At 51.6% G+C, this 22519-nt stretch overlaps 1 protein-coding gene and 1 non-coding gene across 3 annotated transcripts; both read left to right on the forward strand.

The window, feature by feature from the left end:
• The first annotated feature begins 12 nt into the window (after window positions 1-12).
• Window positions 13-21894, forward strand: NCAPD2 (non-SMC condensin I complex subunit D2). Of its 2 annotated transcripts, none has more exons than XM_058655903.1 (32): window positions 13-204; window positions 926-1075; window positions 2830-2905; window positions 3193-3251; window positions 3731-3912; window positions 4210-4352; window positions 6305-6432; window positions 6507-6630; window positions 6784-6931; window positions 9109-9306; window positions 9609-9743; window positions 9836-9923; window positions 10012-10195; window positions 11672-11796; window positions 12452-12691; window positions 12946-13120; window positions 13333-13417; window positions 16807-16940; window positions 17180-17312; window positions 17412-17496; window positions 17574-17741; window positions 17920-18092; window positions 18601-18712; window positions 18791-18914; window positions 18999-19154; window positions 19423-19600; window positions 19685-19779; window positions 20206-20286; window positions 20412-20595; window positions 21159-21285; window positions 21390-21542; window positions 21706-21894. In XM_058655903.1, exons 2-32 carry the CDS (start codon window positions 949-951, stop codon window positions 21789-21791), a joined length of 4206 nt encoding a protein of 1401 aa, XP_058511886.1. In that variant the 5' UTR covers window positions 13-204; window positions 926-948; the 3' UTR covers window positions 21792-21894. The 2 variants fall into 2 exon arrangements, with proteins under 2 accessions (XP_058511886.1, XP_004596422.2); XM_004596365.2 differs by lacking the exon at window positions 13-204 and adding an exon at window positions 232-287 and having other exon boundaries at window positions 21706-21893.
• On the forward strand, window positions 3325-3652 carry LOC118760301 (small nucleolar RNA U85). Its single transcript, XR_004996702.2, has one exon. It is a non-coding gene; the product is annotated as a small nucleolar RNA U85 (small nucleolar RNA).
• Window positions 21895-22519: the final 625 nt, after the last annotated feature.

Below are 22519 nucleotides of genomic sequence, written 5' to 3' on the forward strand. Positions count from 1 at the left end.
TGGCTGGGCTCTGGCTCCTGCGCCGTGTGATTGGCTGGCTCCGCCCAGCGAGCCTCGCCATTGGGACCCTGGCAGCCGTTGAGATTTGAACGTCCCCGTTGGTGCCCGGGCCCGCGCGGCGCTGGGTTCCGAGGCGGGTGTTCGGGACAGCCTGCCGCGGATTGGCTGTTGTCTCTGCCAACTTGGAAATTCCGTCGCTGATTGGTGCGTATTGTGCACTCATGTTTCCCCCCCCTTACCCTTTCAGCCTGGACCGCTGCAATCCAGGGATCAAGTCAAGTCTTCAGGTGATGTGTGTGGGTTCTAGGGTCCCGCGAAGGAAAACCTAAAGAAGTGGGGTCGTGGGGTGCGGCTTGGTAGATACGATGTAATTTATCGGTCCGCGACGGACTGTGTGTGGTGTGGGCGCATGGCAGTACTTGCCCTCTTCTGTGACCGGGGTTGTGTTATGATGCGGGGCACGGGATTCTGATGAAGAGAATCAGATGGAACCTGGTGCATTCAGGCTGTCTCATGGAGTAACGTGGCACAGGGTGGACAAACTGTAAATGTGAATTCTCAGTGAGAGCTAGAAAACGCCCATGCTCGCCGCTGTTCTGGCCTCAGACCAGCCAATCTCTCTAACTCAAAAGTGTCGTTTTACAGTTCTTTAAACACTTTCATCGTCATCGATTTGATCCTTGGAGCAATGTTGTGAATTAGTTCATCCCTTTTATGGATGAGGCCCAGTGGGTTCAATAACGTGATCAAGTGACAGTTTCAATTGGAATTAGTCTTGTCCAGAGTTGATCTCAGATCCTCTTAAAATCAGGTTACCCGGTTTGTTGTAAGACTAAAAACCCGGCTATCCTAGGCGTGGGACAGTAATAGAAACAGACAGAGAAACCTCGGCTGTAACCCTGACCCTGGGCCTGTTGGTTTCCAGCTCTCTGAGTCCTTTGGCCAAGGATGTCTCCCCAGCTGTTTGAGTTCCACCTGCCCTTAGCCCCAGAGGAGCTGTTGAAGAGCAGAGGGGTGAATCAGTATGTGGTACAAGAGGTACTGCCTGTCAGACAGCTTCCGGCACAGCTCAGAGGTAAGACTGGGGCTGCTGGTGGTGCACCTGGTGCTTCAGAAGAGCATCCCACAGACGGTGCTTTTCACTCCTGGTTCCGCGAGGGCAGCAAATTGGCTTTCCTGGGCTTTGCTGCTTTCTCCCTAGCACTATGCGGGATGCATGACCCCAAGTGGAAGTCAGGCTCAGCCTAACCAGCGGCTGATGTAAGCAGCCGAGCTGAGATTCACAACCTGGTATGACCCACACAGCGTTTTAAGCCCTGGACCAAGTGGGTGCCCCAAAACAACTGACCTGATGGTGAATTTGTTCACGCTAATGTTACCACCAACAGGAGTGATGCTTGTACTGTGAAACTACAACAGCTACGTCCTTGGGCATGTGGCCTGTCTTTGACCAAGTGTCATTGTTAGGTGGTGTGTGGCTCTATATACTGTATGTTTTTGGCAGATTCAGTGACGATGCCAGTGTAGTGGGAGGGGATAGCCTCAGGGACAGAGTAAAAGCTGGCGTCAGTGCTCTGCCCTTGGGCAAGCTGCTTCCCTCTGGGTCTCAGCTAGCCCGTCCGTCCACAGGGATGCAGAGTAAGCTACTCTGCTGTCTCCCTGAGGAAGGGACGGGGTAAGGTGACAGCTTGCTGACGCCTCTCCTGCCTGTCTCCTCTTGACTTTGTGTCAGGGTCGCCTGAGATAGCTACTTGACCTGATGTCTAAAAGAGGAAAAGGGGACTTTCTGTTCCATGCTTTCTTCTTTGAAACTCAAAACAGGCTAGAATTGAAGAATCGTGTGTGTGTTTTCTCCATTAGTAAGGAAAATGAGACTATGCAAATTAGCTGCATTGATTGGTTATTACTTGGGACCCTGCCTTAGTCTGATCATGTCACCGTTTGATAAAAGAAGATAGATAGTAGAGGTTGGTTGATGGGTGGCCAAACCACAGTGTCCACATTATATAGGTTATATGTATTATCAATTGCACGTGTTGCACACTAAAATTATTTTTCAGTCATTTCAATGCATTTTTTTAATGGATGGCCACTATTAAGAGTTTTTTTTTTCCTTTAGAACTGTTGCTTTGTTTTGATTTTGGTATATAGGATCCTAATTTCTACAATAGATTTGAAAGACAGAGTTCAAGAGGAAGAGACTAGAGACCATCATTTTGCAATTCGCTCTGCATATGGCCACAATAGCCAAGCCTAATCTAGGCTGAGACCAGGAGCCTAGCACATCATCTGGGTCTCCCACATGGGTGACTGGCCCAAGCATTTGGACCATCCTCCGCTACTTTCTCAGGTGTGTTAGCAGGGAGCTGGATCTGAAATGGAGCGGCTGGAACTCTGCCGCATGGTCCTGTGGGCTGATGGCATCATAGGCAGAGCACGACGCTGGCCCCTCGCAGGGCACCTTTGAGCAAGTGAGGAAATGAGCTGAGCGGAGTCGTAAGGGCATCCCAAGCAGACAGAAAAGCCAGTACAAAAGTGCTAAGGGAGAAAATGCCAGTATACTTGAAAGAGTAACTGCAAAAAAAGAACTTAAGTTGGAACTAGTACAGATTTTTTTTTTTCAGTCTTGTTCTTCAAAATATGGTCCTTGGATCAATTTCTTCTTTGCAGGTTACATGAAAATGTTTCCTTTCTGTTTTTTGTTTGTTTTGTTTTGTTCTTTTGATTCTACCAGTTAAAGCAATAAACTTAATTTTCTACCATGTATAGAATTTTCCCAAGAAAATGTCTCTCCGCTCCGAATTAACCAGTTTCTTTCCTGCTCTGTAGCATTTCAGGCTGCCTTCCGAGCACAGGGGCCCCTGGCGATCTTGGAGCACTTTGATACCATCTATAGCATTTTACAGTAAGTGGAACACCCAACACCCAGCTGACACTTTTCCAAAGAACTGGTGACCCTCTGCCCTACCCCTGCATGGCAGTCCAGAAATTCCCAGTCGTGAGTGCCCCAATAAATGCTCCCATGTGCAGGTATCTGTACTGATTAGCATCTGCCCAGTTTCCTATAGTACATGTTCATTTGAGCAATTTCACATGAATTTTTAAGTGTGAAACTGCATGGGTTAGCTCTGAACTTCAGCGTGGGCTCCGCGGGTCGCTGTCTCTCACTCCCACACTTTTTTTTCTTCGCAGTCACTTTGGAAGTATAGATGCTGACCTGAAGGAGGATACTCTGGAACTCCTGATGAAAGGTGCTTTGGGGTCATGGGCTAGGGAGCTAAAGGTGTCTGATGTCTGTGGGTTGCTGTTTCCTCCAACTTGTCAGCCATGTGATGATATGAAGGCTGTTGTGATTCAGCTGGCTTGGCTAAGCCCTGGGGCCCCTGACATCTTCAGGTCTGTAATCTTGGTGGGCGATACAGAGCAGTGTCCGTCCGCTGTAAGGGCAGACCAACAGAAACGACTTCCTGCTTTGGAGCTAATCTCTCTGACCGAGGTCACTCTTCCGGTTGCTGGGGAGAGTTGTGGTAACTGGAGTGAGAAAGCAGGGACAGGGCACATCTCGTTAGCTGGAGTCAGGGGTCTCTGAGGACTTAGCTCATTAGCACGGCCGCTGAGAGATGAAACACAGATCTTTGGTAATCTGATGGCTGCAAGGGCTGGGTGATGTCCAGTTGGAGTGCAGCAGGAAAGCAAATGAAACCGACTCCCGGCTTCTCTCCCCACGCAGTGGTGTCCCGCCACTCCCAGGAGCTTCCAGCTGTCTTGGATGATGCCGCTTTGAGTCTATCAGATCGAAGCAGCCATCTGAACGCCCTGAAAATGAACTGCTATGCTCTGATCCGTTTCCTGGAGTCTTTTGAGACCGTGGCCAGCCAGACAAACCTCATGGACTTGGAGCTTGGTGGGAAGGTAGCTTGGGGTCATGCCTGGCTCCTTTCTTCTGTCTAGGAGCAGAAGGGAATTGAGGGTAAAGAAGACAATCCGATGATTTCAAATCACTTAGTCCTTTTCTGGGGTTTAGAAAGTACCCCGAAGTGTCCCTGTGTTTTCTGCTGTGACGGGCAGCTCCAATTGGTACTGTGGTACTTGCCCTGTGTTGCTGTCTGCCTTACCTCGAGATGGTGTAGTTTGCACAAACTTGGCCAACTGTGTTTCCTTGTTTTTGTTTGTTTGTTTGATTTTGAATGTGTATGTGATCCTTTTTAGGGTAAGAAAGCCCGGAACAAGGTAGCCCATGGCTTTGACTGGGAGGAGGAGAGACAACCAATTCTTCAGCTTTTAACACAGCTGCTTCAGTTAGATATCCGCCACCTGTGGAGTCACTCAATAATCGAAGAGGAGTTTGTCAGGTAGGAGTTAGGACGGCCACAGCTAAGCCAGGGCTGTGAAGGCTCTGCTATCTGACACACCTTTTATTTATTTACTTTCCTTTTGATTTTTAAAGATTTATGTTATTTTTATTGGCAAGGCAGCTTTGCCTTGCAGAGAGAAGCTGAAACCAAGAAAGATCTCCAGCCACTGGTTCACTCCCCAGATAGCCACAACCAGAGCTAAGCCGATCCAAAGCCAGGAGCCAAGAGCTTCTTCCTGGTCTCCCACGTGGGTGCAGGGTCCTAAGGCCTTGGGCCGTCCTCAACTGCTTTCCTAGGCCAAAAACAGGGAGCTGGATGGGAAGTAGAACAGCAGGGCCATGAGGTGGCACCCATATGGGATATTGCACTTGAACATGGAGGATTAGCCAGTTGAGCTATTGTTGGTCCCCAGACACAGGTTTTAGATATTTCTAATGCCTCAGCTCTGCTATAAGGCACATGAGTGTCTTATTAGCAAGTAGATAACAACAATGTTGAAGACTGGTGGGCATTTTTCCTTCCTAATGCCCATTTGCTCAAGAGGCAGTACTTACTAAAAAAATCTCCTTGGCATGTGGCTGCCATCATGATGTAAACAGAAGTACTGTCCCTTCACCTCGGAGTTCATATTACATAGTAGAAGATAAATTTTGAAATAAAATCTGTAGTATGTTTTATAGTTTATTACTGTGAAGTAAAATAAGAGGTAGAAATTTGGTGGCAGAGTATTAGGATTTTATTATATGTTTTTGTGATTTATTTATTTGTGAGGCCAGTGTTGTGAACATACATGATCTGAGTTGCTTTTTAGATATCTAAGAAACATTGGATTCAGCCGTTGGCTGTGCTAACTTAGAGTTCAGGACAGACATCTGGACAAGAGAAACACACTCGGGGATATAACATTTAAAGCCACATGGCCCCCAGTTTGAGTCTTGGCTGCTCTGCTTCCCATCCAGTTCCCTGCTTATGGCTTCAGAAAGCAGTGAAAGGTGATTCGGGTTTCTGGGCACCTGCAGCCATATAGGAGACCCGGAAGAAGTTTTGGGTTTTGGGTCAGCTCAGCTCTGGCTATTGTGGCCATTTGGGGAGTGAAGCAGCCGATGGAAAAGTTCTCTCTCTCCCTGTAAATCTGCATCTCAAGTTAAAATGCATAGATTTTTAAAAGGGGGGTGGGTTATGGAACTGAGATGGGTAGATCAGTAAGCGTACCAGAAAGAGACCGGGAATGTAAGAACTGTTCCCTGAGGCACAGCAACGTTCAGAGGGTGAGGAGTGGAGGATGAGGAGGGTGAGGCACCCAGAGAAGCTGAGAGGGCAGTGTGGAAGCCGGGTGAGGCCTGTGCCTTAGGGAAACTGATCCTTTGGAGCAAATGCAGCTGTGAGGTCAAGAGGAGATGTCGGCGACTTGATGCTGTCAGCCTTCATTTTTGTTCTGTGTTATGTCTTAACTGGGTGAAAAGTGGTCATTTTTAAAAATCATTTGTGTTTTGAGTCAGAGTTATAGAGAGTGAGACCTTCTAGCCACTGCTTCACTCCCCGAGTGGCTGCCCTGGCCAGGGCCGAGGTAGGCCAAAAGCAGGAACCAAGAGCTTCATCTGGGTTTCCCACATGGGTGGCAGGGACCCAGGCACTTGGGCCATCGTCTCTTGCTTTCCCAAGCCATTATCAGGGAGCTGGATTGGAAGGGAGAACAGTTAGGACATGAACTGACACCCAGATGGGATGCCCATGTTTCAGGGAGTGAGCTTACCCACTGTGCCACAATGCTGGACCCTGAAGGTGGTAATCTTGAGGGCAGGATTGCTGGTTGCAGCAGAGCAACTTGGTACAGAAGGCAGCTGAATGAAGAAAAGAAGAACACTCTGACTGTGGGGGACTGTAGTATTAGAACAGTGCCAATGTGAGCGAGTCCTGGCTGATGGGGTCCTCTTCTCTGCATTCTCCAGTTTGGTCACTGGCTGTTGCTACCGCCTCCTGGAGAACCCCACTATCAGTCACCAGAAGAACCGGCCCACCCGGGAAGCCATCACGCATCTGCTTGGTGTGGCCCTGACACGTTATAACCATATGCTCAGTAAGTTCTCCTCCACCCGCCCGACCCTGCCATTGGCATTTTGCCCGTCGGTTCTCATGCGGATGCCTCCGCAGGTGCCACGGTCAAGATCATCCAGCTGTTGCAGCACTTTGAGCACCTGGCACCCGTCCTGGTGTCAGCTGTGAGCCTGTGGGCAACAGATTATGGGATGAAGAGCATAGTGGGAGAGATTGTAAGGTGATTCTTCTCCTCAGGGCTCATTCTTATTTTCCTTGGGGGAGGGATCAAGAAAGATGGGCAACATGTTCTCCGTGCCGCAGTGGGTTTCTCCGGGTGCTAGCTGCCCGGCTTCCCTCTCCTCGCTGAGCTGTGGTTTTCTTCCTTGTGCAGAGAGATTGGACAGAAATGTCCCCAGGAGCTGAGTCGGGACCCTGCGGCGGCAAAGGGCTTTGCAGCCTTCCTGACTGAGCTCGCGGAACGCGTCCCAGCTGTCCTCATGTCCAGCATGTGCGTCCTTCTGGATCATCTGGATGGAGAGGTGGGTCAGCCCTGGGAGCACCGAGCTTCATTCTTGAAAGGCTGTGTCTTTATTTTATCTTTCAAATGTTATTTGGAAGGCCAAGAGAGAGCTGATCTCCCGTGTACTGATTCGCTCCCTAAATGCCCACAACAACCAGGCCGGAGCCAGGGCTGAGGGCTTTGTGTGGATCTCCTGGGTTACGTGGGTGACTGGTACCTGAGCCACCACCTGCTGCTGCCTCCCAGGGTGTGCATGGCAGGAAGGTAGGATTGGCAGCAGTGCCAGAACTTGAACCCAGGTACCCTCATATGGGATGCAGGTGTTCCAAGCAGTGACTTAACCTCTGTGTCGAACAGCCAACTCAGCTGTTTCTTACAGGATGAGAGGGTTTTCACAGGCGGAAAATTATTCAGTCTTATCGTGGGGGCGGTTCCTGTTGGCAGAGAAACAGTTCAGGTTTATCAAGAAAGGAGCCCTTAGTAACCTTATTAGTGTTACATTGATTTTTATCCAGTTCTGGAAGGAGAAATAGCAGTTCCACAGCCGAAGTCTGATGAAAGCGCCTCGGCTTTGATGCCAGGTTCCCCCCTTCCTCAGAATGAAGCCTCCTCCTGCCTTCTGCAAGCCTGAACTTTCTCAGATCAGCCCTTGTCATCTCTCAGTTCTCTCATCCCTGAATGCTGACCTGTCCACTTCCATAACTGAGGCGCTGCTTGGTGAATGTCAAGGCAGTAAGACATTCCACTTGCCCACCTAATGTACTTTTAATTTCTTTGTAAGACTATGCTCTTTGGCTCTTGGCTTGGCAAAAATCCTATGCCCATTATTCCCCACTAGATTCTATAACCTTGGAGGTGGTTACTGCTTTGTTGTTTGTTTATGATTTACTTTTTGTTTGTTTGTTTATGTATTTGTGGAGTAACAGGGAGAAATCTTCCATCTGCTGGTTCATTTCCCAAATGACTGCAACAGCCAGGACAGGTCCACACCTAAGCCAGGTCCCAGGATCTCCATCTCTCACAGGGATGCAGGGACCCAGGCATTTGGGCCATCATCTGCTGCTTTCCCAAATGCATTAATAGGAAGTTGGGTCAGAAGCAAAGTAGCCAGGCCATCCGGTATACAGTGATAGCATTGCAGGCAGGGCCTTAACTCGCTGCACGACAGTGCTGGCTGCTAGCTTCTGCTTTGCTATGCTTCATTTGTATCAGGATAAAAGCTGGGGTCAGGGTTAATGGCACAGCAACTTAGCAGCCACTGCCTGTAATGCTAATATCCCATATTAGAGCACTGGTTCTAGTCCCAGCTGCTCCACTTCTGATCCACGTTCCTGCTAATGTACCCTGGAAGGGAACAGAAGCTGGCTCAAGTCCTTGGCCCCTGTGACTGATGTGAGAGACTCAAGTGGAGTACTTAACTCCTGGCTGCAGCCTCGCCCCAGCCCTGACCATTATGGTTTTTGGCGAGTGAACCAGCAAGTGGAAGTTTGCTATCTCTCTGTGTAACTTTGCTTTTAAAGCAAAATAAATCTTTAAAAGAAGGGGCATTAGGACCTCAGGTAAAGGTAGGTATTTGGCCTAGCAGTGAAGACATTGCCAGGGATGCCCACTTCCCTGCCTTGTTTGAGTCCTCCCTCTGCCCGACTCCGGCCTCCTGTTGGTGTTTCCCATTGGAGGCAGCAAATAGTGTGGCTGCTGCCCCCCACGCTGGGAGACCTGGATTGAGTTCCCAGCTCCTGGCCTCAGCCCGGCCCAGCCCCAGATGTTGCGGATGTTTAGCAAGTGAATCAGCAGATGAGAGCTCTTTCTACTTGCCTCACTGCCTTTCAGATCAATAAATAACTTTATAGAAAGAACCTGGATGAAAGGTGGCAATACATGCTTCTGGAATGTATGTTGGTAGATGAATGTGGTTCCGTATTCAGGTACCACCATGCTTCCCCTGTGAGCCTTCCAGAGACTTGATTTGAACTTTGGTTTTTGGCCCCACATTCTCCTCTGGGCAGACAAGTTTCTACGATCCAGCTGTGAATATCTAGGCCATTGAGCAGAAAGGTCATAGCCAAGCACAAGCGAGTTTAACCTTGACTACAGGCCTTGTTCCCTCCTTGTGCCTGGATGGGCCCAAGAGTTTCAGGCCAGGAGAGCTTCCACTGGAGAGCAGAGGCTGGTACCAACTGGATTTCTCTCTCCTAGAATTACATGATGCGCAATGCTGTGCTCGTAGCCATGGCCGAGATGGTCCTGCAGGTTCTGAATGGTGATCAGCTGGAAGAAGCAGCCCGAGAAACCAGGGACCAGTTCTTGGACACGCTACAAGCCCACGGCCATGACATCAACTCCTTTGTGCGGAGCCGCGTTTTGCAGTTGTTCACCCGGATTGTGCAGCAGAAGGTGAGCAGGCTTCGTGTGCAGGCCACGAGCGCAGAGAAATGGTCTCCCCGCAGAGGAGGAGCCTGGAATTCACTACCAGCAGTGAAAGTTTTCCTTCTCCCAAGACTGTGGATGCGCATTTCCATTCAAGGCCTATAACCTGTCTTACCCACCACAGAGAGGCCTCTGCACCTGTTGTGTATCCCTCAGAGAGGCTCTTTACAGTGAACACATCACTGTATGAAGAGTGTACTTTCAGATCATCTGCAGCAGCGTGCATTCTTTGAGATGGGAACTGATGCTCCTCTCCCTCTGCCCCACAGGCCCTGCCCCTGACCCGTTTCCAGGCTGTGGTGGCCTTAGCAGTGGGACGTCTGTCAGACAAGTCGGTGCTAGTGTGCAAAAGTACCATCCAGCTGCTGGCCAGTTTTCTAGCCAATAATCCCTTTTCCTGCAAGGTAAGTAGGCTGACTCTCTCTAAAAGACCAAGAATTAGCTAAAGGATGACTGTGTCCCTTAGCAACAACTGGTACTCGTTTTGCCTGGGTAGCTTAGTGATACCGACCTGGCTGGACCACTGCAGAAGGAGACCCAGAAATTACAAGAGATGAGAGCCCAGAGGCGCGCCGTGGCTGCTGGTAAGTGTGTTCTCCCTGGCCATGCTCTCCCCGACAGCCTTTTCCCCCGCAGCTCCTGGAAGGGAGACTAACGGAGACTGTCCTTCAGCTGCGGTGTTAGACCCTGGAGAGGAGTGGGAGGCCATGCTACCGGAGGTGAAGTGCACCCTAGAGCAGCTTCTTGAGCTTCCCCCGGAGGAAGAGGAGGCGGCTCCTGAGCAGATTGCCAGCACCGAGACTGCTGAAGAGGTGGAGAGACGCATCCAGCAGTTGCTCGCTAAAGCTAGTTACAAGTATGTGTTAGAGTAAATGTGCTGTGTTTATGCTCACACTTGGCCTTGGAGGATCTGACACAAAAGGTTACTTTCCAATGAGCCGTACTTAGGCATGTTGGCCATCAGGTGATAGTGTTTTCATTATAGCAATGGTCTGATCAAGACATGGGCTTGCTTTTCTGCTTCTATAAATGTTTAGAAAGAGGATTAATACAACTAAATGTAATTAAACTTAAGTCACCCTTCATTTGCAGACAAATCCTATAGGCAGAATTCTATTTGTGTAATCTTAAGTAGCATGCTTGATTTTCTGGGCTTCAGTTTTGCTCTCTGTAAGAGCAAGATGTTCATGAACTTGATGATCTCTAATGGCTTCCTAGCTTTGAACTCTGGTGTGAGTCCTGATCCTGGAGAAAGGATTTCTCCCCTTTTTTGCGACTGGAACTTGAGAGCGGCTTAGCAACTGAAGTCATTCGAGCTTCCCTTGGGCTTCAACCACTAGTTCCTTAGCTACTTGGCCTGTTGAGGTGTTGGCTGGCCACTTGCTGGCTCTGTTCTTTCCCCGGTGCCTCTGATTTTTACCAGAGCATAAACTGGTTTCATCACTAGTGCTTCCTTCTTCCTCCAAGCATTCTAGTATTTTCTGCTTTCAAATGACAGAAGATTTCTTTTCATGTTAAAGCTGTCACCCCTGGGACTGGTTGTGCTATAGCAGATTAAGCTGCTGTACCTCTACATAGCTCCTCAGTGGTTAGTTATCTCAGTGGTTCACACACACACAACTGCCTTGGTATTTTTTGTGGCTACATAGAATGTGATTAGCCAATTGTTTAGTTTATTTTCTTAACTTAAAATTAGACAAGTTTTTAAGCAGGTTATTTGGGTAATTTTGTGATTTTGAAACTTTTAAAAGGTGGAACTGGCATTTAGCCTAGCAGGTGTGACTTTGCATCCCATGTAAAAGTTCCTGGGTTCGATTCCTGACTCCAGCTCCTAACTCTAGTGACAGGGACTGGACAGAGCTGTTCTTAAAGGAAGACAAGTTTAGCTGACTCCTAACTCTAGCCTCCTATCAGAAATTGAAGGCCCTAGTCAGTGTTTTCGTTTCTTTAAATTTGAGAGAGTGAGAACCCACATCGACCTATCCTCCTACCCAGCAGCTGTATTGGCCAGGGCTGGGCTGGTCAGGAGTCAGGCGCTCTGTGCGGGTCTCCTGATGCGGGGCAGCACTTGGGCCATTACCTGCTGCCTCCCAGGATCCGCGTTGGCAGGAAGTAGGAGTTAGAAACTGGGACTCAGACCCAGCTACTCCAACATGAGACGAAGGCGACCTCAGACAGTGCCTGCCCTTGTCTCTATAGCTGGGGGCTTTGTGGGGCCCTGCCCTTTGGTGGCAGTGTCCTTTTCTTTGGGCACAGGTCTTGCAGCCCTGTGGAATCGTGGCCACAGACTACATGGGCTCTATGAGGCGGTGATGGGCTCATGTTCTTTCAGGCAGGCTATCCTTCTCACTCGTGAAGCCATGGGCCACTTCCCCGAGTCGGTGCCCTTCAGTTGTGCGGAGCCAGGCGATGCTGAGGAGACCAGGGTCCTGCATCTCTTGGCAGCTATCTTCAAAGGTAATGCCTGTGCTGCTGCAGACAGCATGGCGGTTAGTGCTTATTGGGTGTTCACTCTGGCCTGGCCAACGGCCTAGTGGAGAAAGGCCGGGGGACGTTGACAGTGCATTGACTCTGGGTGAAAACAGCCGCAAATCTTGGATCGACAGTCACGGGACTACTATCCTAACTGTGTGGGGCTTTAGGTGATCTTTCTTGAAAAATACTTGAACCCAGCGCGGTAACCTATGACTAAAGTTCTCATCTTACACATACCTTACACATACCTGGATCCCGTATGGACGCCCCACTTTCTGCTTCCCATCCAGCTCCCTGCTTGTGGCCTGGGAAAGCAGTTGAGGTGGTCCAAAACCTTGGGACCCTGCACCCACATGGGAGACCCAGAAGAAGCTTCCCGGCTTTGGCTTGGCTCAGCTTTGGCCATTGCGGCTCACTTGGGGAGTGAATCATCAAACGGAAGATCTTCCTCTCTGTATATCTGACTTTCCAATAAAAATAAATCTTTAAAAGAAAAACAGAAAGAAAGAAAAATGCTTTAGAGTAGGTTCTAATTTTGTTTTTCCACAGTGTGGGAGAAAGTATTTAGGGATGTCGATGGATATTGGATTTCCTCATTACCCTTGAGCAAAACCACCCTGTACTTCTCTAACTCTAGGCCCCACAACTTGCAAACAGAAGACTCCCCAGGCACCTGCAGTGAACACAGTCCCAGGGCAGCCCGAGTGTACAGATGAGCCCTGTGCCTCTGAGCCGGAGCAACAAGCCCGGGCAGACGATGAACTGGTGAAGCAGGAGATGCTGGTGCAGTACCTGCAGGATGCCTACAGCTTCTCCCGGAAGATCACAGAGGCCATCGGCATCATCAGCAAGATGATGTATGAGAACACAACCACAGGTGTGCCAGAGGCCCTCCCTGAGGCCTGGGGCTTGGGATGGAAGACCTAGCCCTGTCTGCCTCCTTTAGAAGGCCAGTCTTGTTGTGTTTGCTGCTTCCTGTGCCCCTTGTGGCTTGTGTAGTGTAACGTAGAGGGTGTTTCTTGAGGAGGTGTCAGAGGAAGTCGGCCTTCTCGGGGTAACAGCAGATTCTGGGTTTAGGTATTAGGAGAGTATTGCCAAGTAGATGGGTGACATTTGTGTCTGTCCTCCCAGTGGTGCAGGAGGTGATTGAATTTTTTGTGATGGTATTCCAATTTGGGGTACCCCAGGCCCTGTTTGGGGTGCGCCGCATGCTGCCTCTCATCTGGTCCAAGGAGCCTGGAGTCCGGGAAGCTGTGCTTAATGCCTACCGCCAGCTCTACCTCAACACCAAAGGGGACTCTGCCAGGTGCGTGGAGGGCTGCTTCCCCTGCTGACTGCAAGGTCAGCTTCACAAATTGGACTTTTGTGGGGAGGGGGCTTCCCACGCAGATCTGCACTGGAACGCAGACTGAGTTGACTTTCCAGAACTATCCCAAGCTGTGGCCTGGCGCCAGCGTGGCAGAACCCTGTGCCCCCTCCAGCTGGTGCCTTTGAGTGACCCCATCTCTGTCCCCTCAGAGCCAAGGCCCAGGCTTTGATTCAGAACCTCTCCCTGCTGTTGGTGGATGCCTCCGTGGGGACCATTCAGTGTCTCGAGGAAATCGTAAGTTTCCTCACTTTAACTTTGTTTATCTGACAGGTGTTAGCAAGATGTACTGGGCCTTCAAAATCTAGGAATGACAGAGTGTGTTCCTAGTTTGTTTGTTTGTTTGAATGTACTGCCTTTGTTTCAGGAAGAATTTAAGGTAATTTATGTTCCAGTCTTTTCATACTGGAGTGGTTAGAGATGAGACTCAAAGATGGCAGGAAGTATATTATCAAAAGTTTTGTAATTGATGCTTGAATATGAATTTTATATAATGGAAAACGAACCCAAGAGGACTGATAATCAGATTTGTTGTGAATTTTCTGAAAATTGAATGAATGAAGATAGAAATTGAAGATTAATATGTACATTTACATGATTTCATTTTTTGTAAAAGACAAAAGTGCATTTATGTGTGTTTATATATACTTGTATATACAAAGGAAAATGTTTCAAAGGATATACTTTAACTTGTTCACAGTGATAACCTCTGGGGAATGGGATTAGAGGGAAGGGGATTTATGTGGCTGTCTGTATACTGGGTGGGATATTGTGTTTTTATTTCTGTATTTGAATTTTTAATAAATATGTATTATTTATAATAATAAAAAAGAAAGATGTACTGGGCCTTCAGCACCCACTCAGCCCTGCTGCAGGGCGAGGTTGTTTGCTTTCGTGGGCCCAGGTTTAAAAGAAGCAACAACCCAGTTTAAAAACGTTTCTTTTTTTTTTTTCTTTTAAGATGTATTATTTATTTTTATTGCAAAGGCAGATCTACAGAGAAAAGGAGAGACAGAGAGATCTTCTGTCCACTGGTTCACTCCCCAAGTAGCCACAATGGGCAGAGCTGAGCCTGTTCAAAGCCAGGAGCTTCTTCTGGGTCTCCCATGTGTGTGCAGGGTCCTAAAGGCTTGAGCCAGCCTTCTCTGCTTCACTACAAGCAGAGAGCTAGAAGGCAAGTGGAGCAGCCAGGACACAAACTGTTGCCCATATGGGATCGCTGCGCTTGAAAGGGGAGGATTGGCTAAGTGAGCCATCGCACTGGACCCCAGAAAACAGAACATTTCTTAACCAATGCCACAGGTAGACTAGTAAGTGCCAGGAGAAGTGGCACAGGTAAAGATTGTAATAGTGATCGTTATATCATAATGGCAATACTTGTAAGGTATTTAAATGCCAGACACTGTTCTGTGTTTTTTTTTTTTTTTTTTTAACTTTTTTCTTAGAAGATCCCATTCAAAAGAAGCAAGTAGATTAAGAATTGGGTGTTCCACCTGTGTCTCAGCCACTGTACCAAACACCTACCCCCGAAGCACTATACATATGTTATTGGGTTTAGTTCTCACAACAGCCCCATAGGGTCTTGCTACCTGCTGCTGATACTAGGATGACTGAAAATCTGAAACTCAGGGAGGCTGTGGAACTTAGCTAGTAGAGAGAAGTAGTTAGCGGCAGAGTTTGAGGCTGGAAGTCAGGCAAGAACTCCAGAAAACACACACTCAGCTTCTGTGCTGTCCTGGCGAGGGCGGAATCACAGAGAGTTAAATCCTTGCCTGGCATCCACCAGGATCCCATATGGGTGCCAGTTTGTGTCCCAGCTGCCCCTCTTCCCTTCCAGCTCCCTGCTTATGGCCTGGGAAAGCAGTGGAGGATTGCCCAAAGCCTTGGGACCCTGCACCCTGGCTTCTAGCTTTGATTCGACTTAGCTCTGGCTGTTGTGGCCACGTGGGGGAGTGAACCAGTGGACAGAAGATCCTTCTCTCTGTATCTCTTCTCTGTATATCTGTCTTTCCAGTAAAAATAAATCTTAAAAAGGGAGGAGGGGAGAGAAAGAATAAGAGATCAAATTGAGGTGGAATGGCCAGGGACAGCTTCTTGAAGGTGGCAGGGTTTCAGTGGGGTCTTGGACAGGGTTCCAAGAGGTACCCAAGAGGGAGAACGCTTCCAACAGGAACCCAGCAAAGAGGCTGGCCCTTGTTGTTCAGGAAGACGTGTTGTTTCTAGCAAAGACTGCTATCTAGAAGAGATAATACAGTTCAGAATAAAAGCTGGAACTGAACCATGAGGTCCCTGAATCCCTTTAGAGTCTAGGACTTTGACCTTGTCAGCCAGGGATCCCAGCATTTCGGAAAGGCCTGCTTGCTTTGGAGCAGCTGTGCTGTGGGGACCAAAGCAGAGGAGGTGTCAAGCTTCCCTGCCTCCTGCCAGGCACCTTTCTCCCCTTCCTCACTGGGGAATGGAAAGAGCCTGATGAGGGTGGGTAGTCCAGGAGTTCATGGACTGGCTGCTAGTCAGGACCCCCTACAGTAGAACAAGGAGAGTAATTACTGTAGAGTGTGAAAGATCACACCAGACTCAAGTGTAGGATGTAGGTGGGGTCTTTATGGCACAAGCTTGGTGACAGCAGCTCCTGGCCCACTGCTGCAAAAGTCGGAATACTCCAGTCAGATTGAGAGCACTTCAGGAAAAACAAAGTTTCCATGCATTCAGTTAACCAAGTGGAGGCAGGAAGGGAGCTGGGGGTCCAAAGTTTCCCAGTGGTTTTATTAATCCAAAGTAGCACCGTAGGAGGCATCAGGGACTAACCGGGTGTGTGGAGCCTGTTGAGCCATTTCTGCAGCCAGCAGCTGCACGCTTCAGGATGAACCATGTTAGGGGACTGACCCAACAGCAGTGCCCAGGCTGGGAGGCTGGGGACATGACCCAAAGGATGCTGGAGGCTGCTGGAGATGTGCAGTGACAGGGACTGGACAGAGCTGTTCTTTTTTTTTTTTTTTTTTTTTTAAAGATTTATTCATTTTATTACAGCCAGATATACACAGAGAGGAGAGACAGAGAGGAAGATCTTCCATCCGATGATTCACTCCCCAAGTGAGCCACAACGAGCCGGTGCGCGCCGATCCGAAGCCGGGAACCTGGAACCTCTTCCGGGTCTCCCACGCGGGTGCAGTGTCCCAATGCATTGGGCCGTCCTCGACTGCTTTCCCAGGCCACAAGCAGGGAGCTGGATGGGAAGTGGAGCTGCCGGGATTAGAACCGGTGCCCATATGGGATCCCGGGGCTTTCAAGGCGAGGACTTTAGCCGCTAGGCCACGCCGCCGGGCCCCAGAGCTGTTCTTAAAGGAAGACAAATCTAGCTGACTGGAATAGGCATTGTGGCACAGCAGGCTAAGCTGCCAAGTAGAATACTTGCATCCCATATTGGAACAGTTGGCCTCCGATTCCAATCAGGCTTTCTGCCCGAGATGTACTTCCGCAGGCCCCTACACTTGGCACCTCCTCTTGCTGTCACCTTCCTAAGGATTGCTTGCCCCACTTCAGGTCATCAGCGATGTCTCAGAGATGGGGACCGAGGACTGGGCAATCCACTCGGGTTGGGCCTGAGCAGTTGTCACTTTCCCTCACAGATTTGCGAGTTTGTCCAGAAGGATGAGTTGAAACCAGCAGTGATCCAGCTGCTGTGGGAGCAGGCCACGGAGAAGGTGCCCTGCTCTCCTGTGGAGCGCTGCTGCTCCGTCATGCTGCTTGGCATGATGGCACGGTGAGGCCGGCTCGGGGGCCAGGGGGCAGACTAGAGGGGGGTGTTCTGGGCAAGTTCCAGCACCGTCTGCAGCGAAGGCCTGCGAACCAGGCTCCCTGCGTGGGAAGCAGAGTGGCAGCACCCTGCCTAGTGAAAGCAGTCAAACAGGGGATCCAGGGGCTGGCACGTCCTTCCGTTGTCCTTTGTCCCTCACACTGTCCTCTTCTGGGTTGCCTTTGACTCTGCCTCCCTTCCCCCAGAGGAAAACCAGAAATCGTGGGAAGCAACTTGGACACCCTGGTGAGCCTCGGGCTGGAGGAGAAGGTCCCCCAGGACTACCGGCTAGCCCAGCAGGTGTGCTGTGCCATCGCTAACATCTCAGATAGGAGGAAGGTGCGTAGGGGTGGTTCCGTCCATGCCCAGCGTGGTGGGGCTTCTCAGTCGCCCTCTGCTCAGAGCCATAGCCAACTTCTGTCTGTCTCGTTTCCTCAGCCTTCTCTGGGCAAGCGTCACCCTCCCTTCCGACTGCCCCAGGAGCACCGGTTATTTGAGCGGCTGCAGCAGATGATCATAAAAGGTGGGCTAGCAGGACAGCTGCTGGGCAGAACTGGACCCCGGTCTGCAGTGACAAACTTCCCCTCCTGCTCCCTGCAGGCTTCATGCACCCAGACCCCCTCTGGATCCCGTTCAAAGAGGTGGCAGTGGCCCTCATTTACCAGCTGGCCGAGGGCCCCGAGGTGATCAGCGCCCAGATACTGCAGCTCTGTGCAAAGCAGGCCCTGGAGAAACTAGAGGAGAAAAGCTCATCGCAGGAGGACCAGAGTGAGTGAGCAGAAGCCCAGCCAGCCCAGCAGGGGGTAGAAGCCCCTGCCACTAGGGCCCCGCACTGTCCCCTTGCTGTCCCAGCTGAGGGTGGGTCGGTCCCCTTGTCCCCACCCCACCTGCCAGCTCTGCTGCCTGGGCTCAGGCTCCATGGGATCGTATTGTGTGGTTGCTGCAGAGGAGGCGCCCGCGATGCTCCCGACATTGCTGTTGATGAACCTGCTGTCCCTGGCGGGGGACGTGGCGCTGCAGCAGCTGGTCCACCTGGAACAGGCCGTGAGCGGTGAACTGTGTCGGCGCCGACTCCTCCGGGAAGAGCAGGAGCAGAAGACCAAGGAGCCGAAGGAAAAGGTGACCGAGCCCCAGTTCACAACCTCAGCATAGGTCGGTGCCCTGCGGGGACCTCAGCTCCCTGGCCCCAAGGGCTCTTTGAGAGCCCTTTGGCTCTTTGTTGATGCTGCCCTGGACAAGATCAGTGCAACCAGAGAGGAAGCCAGCTCCGGAAGTTGGAGGTCCCCATGAAGAGTGACTGCGGCCATGTTTGCAGGCCACTTAGCCCCTTTCCCACCACACAGGACAGTCTTGTGACCCTGCCCTGATGTCTGGCCTGACTCTTCTGGTTGCCGCAGGCAGGATAAGGATGTGTGTTGCAGGATTGAATTAAGTGTAGAAATACCTGGGCAACCTAGAAGCAAATACGGGGACCTGGCTCTTATTCTCTTTGATTCAGAGTCCTTTCCATGAATGATCTGATGCAAGTCACCTCAGCTCAGATGTGTTCATGTGAAATGGAGTACGAGGCTGGAAACAAAAATATTGTCTCCAATCCCCCTTGACCCCTCTGCTTTCCTCCACTTAGAACGCAGGCTCAGAGACCACCATGGAGGAGGAGCTCGGGCTGGTCGGGGCAACCGCGGACGACACGGAGGCCGAGCTAATCCGTGGCATCTGCGAGATGGAGCTGTTGGATGGTGAGGGAGACAGCTGAGTGCCCCCTGCCCTTCCCAGTGAGATGCCCTGTCCACTACCCAGAGCTGTGCTTCCAATAGGCAAGCAGGTGCTGGCTGCCTTCGTCCCGCTTCTGCTCAAAGTCTGCAACAACCCTGGCCTCTACAGCAACCCAGACCTCATCGCCGCCGCTTCGCTGGCGCTTGGCAAGTTCTGTATGATCAGGTAGGCCCGGGCTTGGAGGGTGGCACCTCCTCGGGGATGATGAACAGGACACGGCCTCCCTAATGATCCTCCCCTGGCCCCTAGTGCCACTTTCTGTGACTCCCAGCTTCGCCTTCTGTTCACCATGCTGGAAAAATCCCCACTCCCCACCGTCCGGTCCAATCTCATGGTTGCCACAGGAGATCTGGCCATCCGCTTTCCCAACCTGGTGGACCCCTGGACCCCACATCTGTACGCTCGGTAAGCAATCCCAACAGTACGCCTGGGGCCCCTCAGAGCTTGGGGGGGTCTCAGGTTGGTGTGAAGACCCACCAACACTTCCCCAAGACCAGCGTTGCCTTTAGCATCTGCTTGACACTTGGCCTTAAAGGGATCGAAGCTTCTCTGCTTTCCAGCTGCTTCTAGAATGGCATGGCATGGGAGCAGGTTGCAGCCGAGGTCTTTGCCGACCAGTGTTACTATGTAGCCCAGTGGTCTTGTCTCCAGTGACTTGAGGTTTCACTCCTAGTCTGCGGGACCCAGCCCGGCAAGTACGCAGAACAGCTGGGCTGGTGATGACGCACTTGATCCTGAAGGACATGGTGAAGGTGAAGGGCCAGGTGAGTGAGATGGCTGTGCTGCTCATCGACCCCGAGCCGGAGATTGCCGCCCTGGCCAAGAACTTCTTCAACGAACTTTCACACAAGGTGAGCAGTGGGGAGGTGGCTGGGGCGCACTGCCCAGGGTGGATGGAGGTCACCCCTCGTCTTTGACATGACTCTCCCTTGCAGGGCAACGCAATCTACAACCTGCTCCCGGATATCATCAGCCGCCTGTCAGACCCTGAGGGCGGGGTGGAGGAGGAGCCATTCCACACCATCCTCAAGTAGGCTTCATGGGCCCTGGGGCACTTGGCTCACACAGATAATGGCTTAGGGGTCAGCCAACCAGTACCTGAACCCAGCACTCAGACTTCTTAGCTGTCCAGCCCTCAGCAGTTGCTTAACCCCTCTGCCTGTCTCCTCCTCTGGGGTTAGGGCTACTATTCCTTGTCCTTTAGTGTCCAGCAATACCCACCAGGAGGTCCTGAGGCGGTGGCAGGTGCCCGGCAACTCCCACTAGCACCCAGCAGCAGCCCCTCCTGTGGGTGGTGGGTGGGAAAGGGGTGAGGGCAAGAGGAATGGCGAGGCTGGCCAAGGTCAAGCAGAGGTGATACAAGAGAGGCAAGGGCCTGAACGAGACAGCTGGTGCCAGACAGCGTGGGGGGCTGGTCTTGCCTGGCATCACACACCCTCCCCTCCCCTCTGCACAGGCAGCTGCTATCCTACATCACCAAGGACAAGCAGACCGAGAGCCTGGTGGAGAAGCTGTGCCAGCGCTTCCGCACAGCCCGGTACGCGGCCTTCCCTGGGCAGGCTCTGTGCAGTGGCCTCCCTGGGAACTGCAAGAGAGCTGAGCTGAGAGGGACCGCCTGGGCCTCACTGCTGCTCCCCCTGCCCCGCTCCCTCCCTGCTGCAGGACAGAGCGGCAGCACCGGGACCTGGCCTACTGTGTGGCCCAGCTGCCCCTCACAGAGCGAGGCCTCCGCAAGATGCTTGACAATTTCGACTGCTTCGGTGATAAACTGTCCGAGGAGTCCGTCTTCAATGCCTTCATGTCAGTCGTGGGCAAACTGCGGCGTGGGGCCAAGCCCGAGGGCAAGGTGCGTGCCCATGCCGGGGACACTGGGCGGTCACCCCACGGCTGCCCCTCCCTGCCGCTGAGTTGCCAGGATGCTCACACCGCATCTCTGTCTCCAATTCCTGTTTCTTTTTAAAACAATTTCTTTTTTACAATAGGCTTATGCTCCAAGCTAAACCTGCTTGCTTGAATGGCCACACGTGCCCAGCTTCCCCCTGTCACCATCCCATACAGAGTAGGGCATTATTACAACTGAGGAACTGCATGGATTCTGCAGCTCCTGGGGTGCACTGCCTGGGACATGCACCCCCATAACCATGTCCTGGAGGACTGGGTCTGGCCACACAGCTGCCCCCTTGTGTCCTTCCTGTCCCCACCCCTGCACAGCAGCGGCCTCACCAACCACTGGCTCCGCCTCCCTCACGGAGTGGCCACACTTGGGAACTACACTGTATCATGACCTTTCAGGGACCTTCTTCTTTAGTGTTAGGCATTTAAGTTTCCTCCATTGTCCTTCCGGGTCTTGTTCCTCTTCAGTAGTGAAGTAACTCCTCTCAGGGCCTGCTCCTAATCTTCCCCTTCCAGGCGACAATAGATGAATTTGAGCAGAAGCTTCGGGCCTGTCACACCAGAGGCTTGGATGCTGTAGAAGAGCTCGAGCTGGGCCAAGTGGGCAGCCAGAGAGCCCTGTCGGCCAAGAAACACGGCCCAGGTACTGCAGCCCCAGGGACAGGGCGGTGATACCACCGAGGCGGCCACACACCATGGTTCCTTCTGAATCTCATCTCCTTGCCCCCCTCCCCCGTCCCCGTTCAGGCCCGAGGCACCAGCCTTCTGCAGCCCCTGACAGCGACTTTGTCACACCCGTGTCCCGCCGCACCACCCGCCGGCAGCCCAACACTCAGCAGCGAGCTTTCAAAAAGAAACCCAAGGTTGTCTTCTCCAGCGACGAGGAGTCCAGCGAGGATGGTATGGCACTCCCTCCGGGGGCCCTGCCTGCAGGTGACCCTAGCCACCCCCGGGAGCCTGGTCCTCAGCCCCCACCCCTGGACGGCTCCCCCACTTGTTCTCCGAGATGTGTTTTTCACCATCTCCGTGACTCCGCGTCTCCTCACTCCTTGGTTCTGTACAGAGCTGTCAGCAGAGATGACAGAAGATGAGACTCCCAAGAAGACGACCCCCCTCCGCCGATCCACAGCACGCAGGCACAGGTCCTAGGAGCCGGCCAGCCTGCCCCCTCTCCCTGCTGTGCAGGGTGTCTTACCCGATTGTGTGAGGAGTTAGGGTCCTTTTTATCTCAGAGCCCACTCCCGTCACTAGGACGGGAGCCTCTTTTCTCAACTTTTCTAATAAAACTTGCTTTAAAACTAAACTGTGTCCACATGGAAATTCTTTTTTGCTGCGAGACAAGAATTGAGGTTGCTGCTGTATTTGGAATCAAAAACCCTACAACACAATGACCTGGGCTTCCAAACCCTTCCCCCTTGTAGAATATTTGCCTGTCTCCCTGATATTTTTAAAAATACAGAAACAGTTTTCAAAACTCCCAGCCCTTCTGCTAAGCCAGCCTGACTGCAGTGAGCCACATGCCATTTGCTGACCCCCTTGTTTCCTGATGGATAAACGTGGCTTTTTAGACTTTTACACGTTTTTGTTAAACCCGTCTTCATTTGTTTCTTTCCCACATCACACTCAGGGCAGCAGACAGCAGGCCACCAGGCCCAAGAACTGAGTCCCTGCACCCTCAGGCCCCCTCCTCCCACTCCAGCTCCCCACACCAGCACACGTGACAGGATGGCCCCCTGTGGAGGATGCAGGCCTACGCCCGGAGATCAGCTCTGCCCCACCTGGGGAGAGCTCAGCTCCGGTGATGCCGGGAGGGAAGGTGCTTGGACACATTGTGTCTGAGCCCAGGGGGGAGGGGTGCTGACAGCATCAAGGGGGCC

The sequence above is a fragment of the Ochotona princeps genome, chromosome 27 (genome assembly GCF_030435755.1).
Source record: "Ochotona princeps isolate mOchPri1 chromosome 27, mOchPri1.hap1, whole genome shotgun sequence".
NCBI lineage: Eukaryota > Metazoa > Chordata > Mammalia > Lagomorpha > Ochotonidae > Ochotona > Ochotona princeps.